General features: G+C 38.5%; 1 protein-coding gene across 1 annotated transcript in view; it reads left to right on the forward strand.

Annotated features, from left to right (window-relative positions):
- Nucleotides 1-10,988: 10,988 nt before the first annotated feature.
- The window catches only part of cmss1 (cms1 ribosomal small subunit homolog), a 29,329-nt gene continuing 27,262 nt past the window's right edge, over nt 10,989-13,055 (forward strand). The window contains exon 1 of the mRNA XM_082509087.1: nt 10,989-11,100. Coding sequence (XP_082365213.1) covers nt 11,052-11,100 — 49 coding nt within the window. The 5' untranslated portion in view covers nt 10,989-11,051. The remainder of the gene's footprint in view (nt 11,101-13,055) is intronic.

The raw sequence follows: 13,055 nt of genomic DNA on the forward strand, positions 1-13,055 counted from the left end.
CTCCTATCTTCCTACAATTACAGACTTATACATCAGTTTGTTATCAATGGAAACAGCTGTTCAGGAGCTGATTGTGAAATGGTAATACGCTTGCAGAGAACAGTGACAAGACAAATCTTTCTCGAAGGAACATCTTTTTTAGAAACCACAGCGTGATCCCTCACAGGAGCTATCTCCGGCTAGATCAGAAAATGAGTTGCTGCTATATGTATAAAGGACTCCCTCGTTCTACTCGCAGTCCTTCAGGACATAGTGTGAAGCAACACACAGGTCCTTCTTTATTCTATGTAACCACAGTGAACTAACGCAGGGAAATGTAATAAGCTTGTTCTTGGTGTTGTTTGCTTTCTCTGGTAAGTTACTGTAATCTGTTTACGTATAAGAATCAAGAGAACATGATGTACTGCTGGAGCAGAGATTTCCTTGATGATGTCGCACCCTGGCATCACAAAAATACACGCTCACACACTCACACATGCGCACACATTTACAGAGGGTGGTAATGAGGGACTAATAGCTTCTCGGAGAAGGAGATCCAACCTAATTTGCGCCATACGAATCCCCCCCGTGGTGACTACACCTAAAAGACGAACATATTATTGCTCAGTGTGTGTCTGCGATGCTGTGGGGAAAATAATACTATACATGTTGCTCTGAGGAACGGAAAGAGACTGCAGTATGTGTATAACGTAAGAGAGAGAGATAAAAACAAAACAAGGAGAAGAGGAGCGAGATGCTATTCAGCGGTGCTAATCTCTTTGATACCCACACTATGGTGTTCTGTACCACGATGAGAAACACTCAAATTATTTTTTTCGTCTTTTATTCATGACCTGCGGGGCATCCTCCCTTGCCCTCTTACTGCTGTGCTCATAGTCTCACTCCTTTCTCGCTATCGCTCACGCACACTCTCGCGTTCTCCTCATTCTTTCATTTGCCATCTTATCAACCCCGTGTGATATCTCGCCAAGCTTATGCATTTATGAGCAATTACTTATTTACATAAAATATATAGTGCAGCATTAGGAGTTTGGGTAAAGCGTGAGCCGAGCATTAGCGAGTATGTTTTTCATGATTAAAATCAGCTCTAATTATGCATTAAAGGTAGTAACATCCATTTGAGAAATTAATGGCAGGTTCATTTAAGACTAGTAAAAGGGGCGATGTTATTATATTATATAAGATGAATTAATGCCCAGATTGATATATTAAAGGTATTATACAGTGTTAAAATTACTGATGAGGGACAGAAAACTTTTTGTGCACAAGAAAATTAGTCAGATTGTGATGTTTTAAATAAAAATCAAGTGGATTTAAAAATAATAATAATAATGATTAAAAAATCAGTAACTAAGCATTTTAAGCAGTTCTCTGTTCTGTAATCCCTGTTTGTTTGTATTGGACAGACACCTTGCTGTTTCCTGTTTTTGTTTGTTGCTGCTGTTGTTCGTTTAATATTTTATTTTGTTGTGGCTTATTAAATGGACAAATAGACGACTGTTCCTTTTAATTCAACTGAATTCAGCTCATTTGTACTTCCCAGTCACACACGCAGAGGTTCAATGAGCTTCTAAGGCATAAAAACATTTAAAAAAAAAAAAAAAGAACTTTACTGTAGAAGATGCTTACTTGATTTGTTCCCCTGTCAGATGCATTGATAATGGAAGTTTAATGTTTCATTTCAAATCTCAGGTCTGTGTGGAGTTTACAGTTTGCATGTTCTCACTGTGCCTGCATGAGTTTCCTCTGTTTACTCCAGCTTGCTGACATGAATGTCAGGTAACTGTTCATAGCTGGGAATGTGAGAATGAATCATTGTGTATTAGTACACTGGGTGTACCACACTCTTAACAGGCATCGGCTCCAGTGTTTGCATGATGCTAGCAGGGCTGTTAACTTATTTGTTTAGGCTTTGATATTTTTGTAGATTACACCAGTTTAGGCTTTCTTTTTCCCCCTTTTTAATGTGACCTTTTATAAGTTAAACCTTGTTGGTGATGTTGGGAACATAAAAATACCACAAAAGCTAAAGTATCTTTTGCAGTAACATAATTTTAGGTACCAATCTTTTTTCCTTTAATATCCCATTAAATGTTATTAAAAAGTTATTCAAGCCCTTACTTTGGTTAAACGTCTTAACAGTTAAAAATGATATATTATTCCATATAACATTACTACAGTAGCTTCTTAATACTGATGCATCAGTGCTTGAGTAATATTTTGCTGCTGCTGCTTGAGATGAAGCATTAACTTCTTTACATACACTGTACAGTAGTTAGCTTTTGCACTCCAGTGGTTCAAATCTTGGTTTTGTGCCTCTTCCAAGGGATCAAGGCAGAATGTAGAGCCTCAGAAGGTGATTAATAGGAGAGAAAAGAAGAAGTAGAGGAGAAGAAACTTCTCCTGCATGCATTTGCATTCATGTTTCAACTTGATGACTTTGGACGCTGTGTAGACAAACTCTGCAGTAAGACTTTATTATGGCCACTTACACAGTACAAAAGAGAATCCATGTTTTATGATATTTATTATTGTCTTAAACCTTATAGTTCCCATCCTATATGTAGTGGAATAAAAAGGCAGCTAGGCACTATAAATGAAAATACCGTATAGAAAAACTGTACAGATACTAAACTAAATGTTTTTCTAGCAGTGCCCTGTTCTCACTGTATTTTAGATTGTCTAGATGCTTGTTTTTCTTAGCACCCATGTTAGCTGAAAGCTAAAGGTTTATTGTTGACCTTGGATAGCAGTTTTTAGTAGTTGTAAAAAGATTTATCAGACGGTGCTCAGTATGGAAATAAATAGTATAATAAACATTAAGTAACTAGTATTTAAACAAAGTAAATATTTAGGAGGGAACGTGATCACTCATTGATTACTCACTTTTTGGGGGGGTTTTTTAATGTGGAAGTGAAATGGGCTGGCACAGTCTGTCCCGTTTATCGTGCTACAAATCGTGGTTGAACAGACAAAATAAATTCAAGGTTCTGTAACAATGGAATGAATCAGAGTAGTGAAAATGTCAGCTCTCCATTGTTAAATAACAATCAATGGCGGCAGACATTTGGAGCATTTGGTCTTTTCAAGGCCTAAGTTTAATTCAATAACATTCACACTGAGTTCGTGAGCAATTGCTATTGATGACCACTGAGAGCCTGACAAGTTGTACAGACTGTTCTGCAGATTTGTTGCTTCTGATGTGCATCGAGCAACACGATTTTTATTTATGGTTGGGTTCACTTTGGGGTCTGTTTTTTTCAATAACATTAGCTACAACATTTGATCAGGTTCCATTAGTACACATTTTGCTCACTTCTCCACAGTTTTGCGATAGAGAAACTACACAAAGTGTTACACTTTACAAGGTAATGCTGAACTTCTATTGAAAGCAAATTAATTCAAAGCATTATTAAGACTGCACTCAGAAACGTCCAAATACTGATACAGAACAATGGACATGAAAGTCTAAATTGTGATAAATAAAACACCATCTGTGCACCTTTTTATTCAGCACTTCACACAGCAGTCTGCATCCTATAAGCCTCGTCGCACTTAGCTAAGAACACAAGTGTTTGTTTCTTCTAAATGCCCTGGCCTTCTTCTCCTCGGTCACATAACACCACACATGTTGCAAGGACCTATTTGACAGGTGCATTACGTAGCAGTCCCTTTTCACCTTGTTTTCTTCCTCCGTGTCCTTTTGGTGACGTACGTGTCGAGGCCAAAATATGCACGTGTCCCTAATCTCCCAGCTGTGTGGCTGGCTCTCAGCCCTTTAATGCCATCACTTCTGCAGCTAACAACAATCACTCTTGTCACTTATCCTAATTAGAGAGGGGACACGATGTCCTGTCATTCTTCCCACACAGTTGGTTCTGCTGTCTGCACCATCCCCGAGCACTCAGAGGTGTCACACATGAGAACTGATGTTTTGCTGCATCTGTTGGAGAAAAAAAAAAAAACCCTGGCATGAATGAGAAGACAAATCCAGCAGAACACAGACTCATTTGATAACAATTGCAACAGACAGCTGAAAGTTTTGACAGCACATTTGTTTTATTCATTTACTTTCATCATCTGGAAATGCATTAACAGACCAAATTCAAAATAAGTATGACATAACACTCATTTCAACTCGCATAATACTTGACAATGTAGTGTAACAACTACAGCCTATGCTTATTCCGAGGGCTGTACTGATCATTGTGATACAAATCTAATTTGAAGATATAGATATATAAAGCTAAATATAGAGACATCTCTCGGCTGAAACTATTCATCTAACAGTGCAGAGAAAAAAACTGAAATAACATTTTAAACAGGCAGGGGACATTTGCAGAAATATAACAGTTGCGTGTTTAATGCTATTAGCAGCTATCACGCCTCAAGCTGAGTTTAGGAGTAGGCTTAAACTGGTTCTGTGAGCTCACTTCTTTCTAATTCTACACCCACATTTTTCCCAACTTTTGGTTTTCACCCCAACCAAGGTTTACTTAAGTGAGATCACTTGGAACCGTATGAATTTTAAATAGCTTGCTCTGGAACCGCAAATGACTTTATGACATTTTCAACATATTACAGGCACCAAACACCTTATTAGTTACAGCTTGCTACTACTGGGTTGGCTTCCATTGTTCCTTGCAAGCCATCTGGTGACTGTGGATGCCATTTGAGTACAATGATTTCATTGGCACATTTAAGAAATCATTTTGAGCTGGACTGGGTTAACATGTTGGAACAGCATAAAATGGGTAAACTGTAGTCAACAACAATACTCAGATGAGCTGTGATATTTAAATAATGCTCATTTGGTACTAAGAGGTCCAAAGTTGATCCATTCTGTTGTGTTGTTTATGCCAAATTCTGACCCTACAATACAAATATCATGCCAGAGACAAAGATGTTCATCAGATCGGGCAATGATTTTCCCTTTTTTAGTCTTCTGTTGTGCAATTTTGGTGAGCTTGTGTGAACTTTAGCTTAAATTCCCTGTTCTTAGATGAGAGGAGTCACACCTGGTGTTCTGCTGCTGTAGCCCATCTGCTTCGAGGTTCTCCATGTTGTGCAGTCAGAGATGCCCTTCTGCATACCTTGGTTGTAAAAAGTGGTTCAGTTACTGTTGCCTTTCAGTCAGCACAAAGCAGTCTGGCCATTCTGCTCTGACCTCTGGCTTCAGCAAGGCATTTTTTACCCAAAGAACTAACGCAGGATATTTTCCCTTTTTAGAATCATTTTCCCAACTCTAGTTATGGATGTGTGAGAAAATTACTCAAGATCAGCAGCTTATGAAACACCAAGACGACACAAAAAAAAGCATCACATGTTCAAATCACTTAAATCACATTTTAATTCCAAATCTGATGGTTGATTTGAACTTGGGCAGATTTTCACAACCCTGTCTACATGCATAAATGCATCAGGTTGCTGCCATGTAATTGGTGATTATACTCTTTTACATTAACAAGCAGATGAACGAGTACAACTAAATAAGTGGCCAATGAGTGTATTTGTAGTAGAACTACTCTAGACTTGTAAATGAATACTGATGTACAATCAGTGACATGGCCCTTAAATCTCTTTTAAAAGAGAAAAAAGTTTAAGTTTGAACTCATTATAACTTGACATGCAGGGCCTGGTGGCAGACAAACATGACTTTCTAAAATCCTACAGCCCTGTTTTGAAATGCCAGCAAATAAAAAAGTTGGATGTCATGTAATGCTGTAACTTCTAGTCCGTTGTCTTCCAGTACACTTTGCAGAGCATGCGGTCGGACATTTGGTGAGGTTGACAGTAACTGGGACCTTTTGGATAATGTCATCTGCACTGAGATACCTACTGTCTTACCTTTAACCCCCTGACACATCTACAGGAGGGCATTTGCTTGCTAATCCTATCCGTGGTCGCAGAGAGACATGTATAATGTGACCAAACACTTACAAACCCTGTCACATACCATCATTCTCTTGCATAGTATTCCACTAAAACTCTGCTTTGAAAATGAGATTTTTGACATTTTCAGATGTCTCTAACTGATATGTATCATTAATGCTTTTCAGATTTTACTGCTGCCTCAAACACACATAAAGTACAAAAAGGAAAATCAAAGCAAACAAACAAATAAAACAGATTAAAACGTACCAGTTGCTTAAAATGCAGCTCATCTCCATGCAGGTCAGGCTCAGCCAGATGCTCATGAATACAGTTGTAAGTCGCAGACCAGCACGGGTTGCGTGTTGTGAAGTTTTCGAAAGCTCAAGGTCACTTGCGGCTCTTCTGGTCACAAACTTGCTGTCAAGGCACTGACTGTTTTTTTGCCCCCCCTCTTCAAACTGTGGCATAACGACATGACAGTTACTGTATTTAATTTCATATTCGTTTAATTCATCCCCTTTTTTTCCCCTCACTTTGACAGCACTGTTGTACTTTTATAAATATACGATTCTCCTCGGATCTCCTGGCCACTGTTTGCACAAGGTTACTGCACAATTAAGCAACAAAGTTATTCAGTGAATGTCATCTCATCGTTCAACTGTTAGAACATCAAACTGAACTGCATATTCCTCAGTGGGCAAAACAAGGAAAGGGAAATCTAGAATGAGCACAAGTCTTAGGTAAAGAAATCACTGAAATCACGTGGCATGATGGCTTTTGTATAGTAATTAGCTGTTAACTTTTGAAAGACATAATTAGTCTGTGTCAATTCTTGTTTTGTCCTACCTCTCCTCTGCTGTGTTCAGAAGGGGGAGGGGAAAAAGAGAGGCAGCCAAAGAAAATACAACCAAAACCACATCCTCTTGTGATCATTAAAATGAAAAAAAAGGAACAGCTGCTCAGAACAAAATAAACACATTAACACCAATGTTCCACAGTGTGCAATCACACAGGCCCGAAGAGACAGCTGCCCGCTTTTAATTACACTAGCCTGACGTTTGTCTTCTCTTCTGTTGTTTTTTTATTCTGACAACTTTTCAAACTTTTATTGTCTTTATTTTTGATCTTGTTGCATCCCAGTTCTTCCCTATGCTACAACGAAATTGTTCAAACACAGATTCTTTCCTCCAACAAGAGCTTGATCAGGTCTTGTTAGGAGGTCGTATGGCTGCTCCCTTGGCCAGAGAGAGAGATTTACGTAAGAGATTTTGAAATCTACAGGATGTCAGAGGTTATGTGGTTCAGGTGGTAGAGCAGGCCATCTACCAATTGAAAGGTTGGATTGACTCCCGGCTCCTCATCCTTGAGTAAGATACTATTCCCTAAGTGGCCAAGATGCAACCATCGGAGTGTGAATGTTGGATAAAAAGGCCTTAGGTATAGATAAAAGCACTGCATGAATGAAAGCGCTTTGAGCTTTGAGTGGTGAGACAGAGTAGAAAGGCATAAAGGTTAAAAAACTTCTAAGTTCAGAAAAATTAACTTTATGTGGACTTTTTATAAGTTTCCTTATTTCCTGCCATGTCTGTATATCTAAATACAGTATATTGAAGAATCAATGTTTTTGCAAGTAATGTCTATGAACCAAAACCAGCCAGGCTTCAGACTGACTTTATTCTATACAGTTTTTCTATTCTTGGCTCCATGTGCTGTCAAACAGGATTCATATCCTTAATATGTAGATCTCAGGGGTAACCAGACTTAAAGAGGAGCTAAATTGACTTGATTTACACCTCAGTCTTACATGGCTAGAGACCACTCCCCACAGCTACCTCTGGTTGCTAGGGGAAAATGTGTATTTTTTTTAACCACTTGCCAAGTGGTTACTGCCTGTCACTACAATCATAAAGAGGATGCTGCAGCAAATTGCAGATTGCTAGCAAATTGGCCATAGTTTGCATGGAGGACACCTACTTGTCTGCACGCACTATAATGTAAAAGTTTTGCCTGCACACTGAAACTAATACATTCTGAACGGTGCTGCTTTTATTTTGAAGGCAAATTATTTCTGTATGTGTTTTGCATCACACTTTTAACAGTTTCACTACGACTTAGCGAACAGTTGCAGACTTTTAGACAAGTTGGTATCTCATATACAAGTTACAGGCGATCGCTGCTATAAACTCGCCACTAAAATCATTGCAAGATTTTCAGTGCAGCACCTTATAGCTCTTTAAAATAAATTTCACCTAGCAACTGCCAGCAATCTCCAGAAAACCACTCCCCAACCAGGCGGGGAAATACAAATGTTTCCTAGTGACCAGCCTCTTGGTGTGTTTGTCTAATTATTGACCAATTATGCTCATTTTAGATCCATTTTAAGGGAGATATTGGCTGTAGCTATTTTGCTTTTACCCAGAGATCTGCCGCTCACACATGTTTTTTTTTTTTTTAAATTCTCAGTAAATCCCAAGTTATCTGTAGCTTCTGAGATACTAGGCCCATCTGGAAATATATAAATTTACTATAAATAAATAAGATAATGCTTTAAGTCCATAAGTTCAAATATAAAATTTCTGAAATCTGAGATACAAAAAAAGGCCTTAGCCGTGTTTTTCTGCCATTGCTCTTTTTCTCCTTCAAGTTTAAAGTGGAAATGTCCCTTTAATGTGTACCTGGAGATTAAGGGTGATATCAAACAGCACAACATTTTGCTTCTAAAGTTTAAAACAAAGTCTAGCTAAATTTGGATAAAATATACCTATCTATATTTTATTAAAAACATTTCAACTGTGTTTATTCAAACAACGTCCTCAGAGTCATTTCGAATGCATGAGCGCTCATGCATTCGAAATGACTCGTGCAAAAAAAAAAGAAAAAAGAAAGCTCCACTTTTAAGTTCTTCACCGTCGTGAATTTTCCCTTTTAAAATGCATCTCATCTCAGACAAGTTGGCTGATTAACACAGGATTTTTTTAAAAGTCATACAGGTTCCCCAATGGCCTAGAAAAGATTGGATTGTGTGTGTATGGGTTTGTTTTTTTTTACAGCATTGTTTCCCTTGAAAACGCAGCCAAACAGTGAACAGAAAGAATGACAAATGAGGACGAGCCCTGTGTTTTACAGGAATGATTCTTAATTACATACATAGCTGCCATTTAGAGCCTATTGTCCTGCCTGAAAGTTGGCAGACATTAGCACAATGTGTTCACTGCATCCTTCCTTTCTCTGTCTTTATTTGTTTTTCTCCCCCCATTTGAGGGTTACACAGCACAGCCATTCTAAACCCTCCATAATTTCCACAGTAATCAGTCTGTTCTTTTTTTTGCAGTAAAGCTTTAATCAAACATCTCATACCCTATACCAGGCAGAAATGTGTTATTCTGACAGAAAAACAAAAAAGCATGCAATTACTCCCAGAGGAGCCGTCCCTCCTCTCCACTACAGCTGCAGGAACGAGGGCACTATTCCAAGCGCATCCTCCTCCTTTTTCCTTTCACTTCTTCTCTGTGCTGAAACTCCTCCTCCTCCAAACAATAATGACAGAGGATGTAAAGACGTGTTTTGTAATGTACACAAAGTAAAAGAACAGTAAGATGGCGCTCTCGTCCTCAAGAGAAATGTCACTGTGTGATTAATAATGAGGGTTTATCCTGTAATTGCATTCGTCATTTGTAAAATTTATTTCGCAAACCTATTTGTCATCTTTATTGTTCTCCCATCCAACAAAACACCCGTCATCTCGAAATAGTAAAGTACTACCTACTGAAAGGATAACAGCCCTAAAAAGAAAAGCTGTTTTTGATGACTGAAGAGCAAAGGACAAATGTATGCCGAGTGAGGCACGAGTGTTTGCCCTCAGTGGAAGAAAGGATTTTGGAGCTTTTGTTAAGTGCTTAAGCAAATCTTTACTATTAATTGCATGATAAACAGATTATCATTATCACCCAGATAAGAAAGTCAGCATGTGGGAAATTAAAAAAAAATTTATTTATTTTTCACAGGAAAAGAGGAAGATCACAGAGAAGATGTCCGGATGCAGCAAAGGAGGACGAAGAGAGTGTTGGTTTGACAGAGGAGGATGCTCAAGGGGCAGATGACCCATTGCCCACACAGAAAAAACCATAAATCACCTAAATGATGGGTGTTGTGCATTGTTTTTAAGGCGCCTGCCAGGTAGGTTGCTCAAAGCATCTTGAAGAACTTCCCACTGTCCTGTGGCAAGGCTGTCTCAGCTGCTCATCGACACTATCTGTTGCTATAACCCCTTCTTGTAGCTGATAAGATGCTTTATGTTTTTGCATTGCTGCAAATTTAGAGTTGTTTTTATTTGTGCTGAAGAATAAATTTGAGGCCAGTCACATGTCTCCCTCATGATACTGTGTGATGTATCTAAAGTGCCAAAAAATGTTGCAGTGTTTAATCAGAAAATACTGCACTGATTTCTTCTTGCAGCTGTTTCTCAGATTTATAGTGTACATATAACTTATTAATGCAATTTGCACTACTTGCTTGCACAGTCTTACTTTTTACTCCTCTTAACTTGATCTCATTTTTATTTCATATTTATATCTATCTTTTTTTGGCCAGTTATTATAGTATTACAGTGAATTATAGTAATTTTTATTATTAAATCTCACTTGTTCATTAAAAAAGCAATAGCAACTTGCTTAATGCATTGACTGTCACTGCATCGGGTGGCTCCCAGACACATTTTTATGCGCTCTCTGATAGTTAGGGATCCTGAGGCCGAGGCCCCTTCACTGTCCATGTGTACACAAGTAGAGACCAGTTTTGTTTTGTTTTGTTTCCCTGGTTGTCGTATGTTACCCACCTTTATTTAAGAGTCCCAGATATTATTTAACAATGAGCCACTTAGTAATCTTGTGATGAGACAAAAACATTTAGCATAATTTGAAATACTGTAACATTTCAATGGGCGTTCCACCAAGTAAAAATAAATGTGCAAACAACTGTAACTTCGAAAAATGTATAATTATTGAATCTGTATGTGTAATCAATACACATGTATGCCTACAGTATAAAGTGTGTCAGCTAGTATTTTTGTTAGTATTGTATCAGTTTGTTACATTTAAAAATCCTACTGACTGTGAACGCAACCCTAGCTTGCTCTCTTAGCGGTATATTTGGATTGGACGGAGTATTAGCTAAAGAAAATGGGTGACGACTTGGGTGACGAGTGGTGGCAACACGAGTACAAATCAGGTATTTGGGTTAACCATGTACATTTGACTTATCTTGTTGTATTGGAGGTCCTGGTGTAGTCTAAGGAAACACAACGGTAGCTTGGAGCTGTTGCAGAAATTGTCGGCTATAGTAAGCTAACGCTAGCTAGCAACAATCGCAGCAGTCTGAGTTACTGTTAACCCCTGGGTACATTCGTGCAATATTAACCTAAAGTACACATAGCGGCAAGTGAAAAGACAAAGCAGTGCTAACTGTGACTTACGTCTGGTTAGTTATTATCCGCATTGGTCGCAGTAGTTATTATGAGCAGGGGGTGTATTAACACGTGTTTTTTTTTTTCACCTGTTTTTTATGTGCGGGTCACTGCAGAAAACGAGGTTATAGGACAGGTAAAGTTGCTCTAATGTCCCCTATCGTGCCCTTCGCTTTCTTTCAACTTAAAAATGAACTGTCTTACACGCATAGGTTTAAGCATCCAGTGGGCTGTACCCACGTTTCTTGCCACATATCAACACAGGAAGTTCCCTGCGGCTACTTCTGGAACAGCTTCATGCACTCTGCATACCAAAAGAGGGCAGTCGTGCTGTTTTAGGACGAATGACCTGATTGTGTAGCGATCATATTGGAATGTGAGCATGATGCTGTATTTTCGAGAGTCATTAGCAATTTTTAAGCTAAATATGTTCATTCACGTTTTCTGCATTTGTTGTCTCCGCACATGCACGCAGAAACGAAACATAATATGCCAGGTGTTAGTGCACATGTCAGTAAAATATATTGAATTGAGCCATACCAGCCTCAGTTCAATTTCTGATCCTTATTACGTTAGTTATATAATGCAATATACCGCTCTTTAATATTATACAGGTGTTAACGTTGCTTTACAATAATAAACATCTGTGTGTTTACAGATCAGCGCAGACTTTAATTGATTAGTTGATCTATTACTTATATAATACATATATTTTACTTATATATTAATTTATTAGAGTTTGCCTATTTGTTTACTACAGTTTCCTCTTGGGGCTGATTGACCACTTCTGTAAAATCTGCATTCTTTCATAAAAGTTGGGATTTGTTCATGATGAAAGTCATGACCAGGCAGTGAGAAGAGTTCTACAAGTTGCCTGTTCTCCATGTGTCCTGGGCAATGAGCTGTGATCACTTTGAAATGCTTCAGCAGAATGTATTATCTGCACAGGTGATACTCTCCAACCTTTCATGCTATTACTTATGTAAACCCATGTGTGTTTTTATGTCCAGAGATCTGTGCAGCGCTTTCTTTTTGTAGGTTTGCCCCTGGCATAACCGTCCTTCCGTGCGTTCATATCACAGAGCTGCTTGACAGAAATGGCTGCAAGGCTGACAGAAAATTGACAGGGCTGTAAAGCAGAATTGAAGTCTGTTAGACGGAGGATGGGATTGACTTTGAAGTCTTAAGAATAAGGCAGCAATTTGCAAGAAGCAGTGCAACATTTTCCTGCTTTTTTCTATATTTTTTTTCTTCCTTTTTTGCGATGATGTGTCTCGTGGCCAAATTCTCAAACCAATAATAAAGGGTCTCACAAGAGCCCCTGTCAAGTTGCACATTAATATTTCTCTGCAACTGTTGTTAGATACACACTATTTGTAGGCTTGCTGCCAGCGTCTCTCCCCCCAGGACATGTAATGGTATCCCCCAGTGTTGTCAGCTAGTTTCCTATTTGGATGGCACAGCTCATCATGACTTGGTGACTAGATTTCATTTGCTGAAGTGTCTTAGGCTATTTATTTCTGCCACACTGTGTAACTGTTCATTTTGTCATGTTGCACTTAAAAATATCTAATAAGGGTTGTGTTCACTTAAAACAGCAAAGGCTGCTGTTATGGTTTCAGGGTTGATGCGAGCTTATTTAAAGGAATCGGCTGACCTAATTAAAAAGAATAAATTGATTGCTGTTGTTTAACTTGTGTGTTTTTCCAGCCTTATTGAG

This window comes from Aulonocara stuartgranti (assembly GCF_965226115.1).
Source record: "Aulonocara stuartgranti genome assembly, chromosome: 16".
Lineage (NCBI taxonomy): Eukaryota > Metazoa > Chordata > Actinopteri > Cichliformes > Cichlidae > Aulonocara > Aulonocara stuartgranti.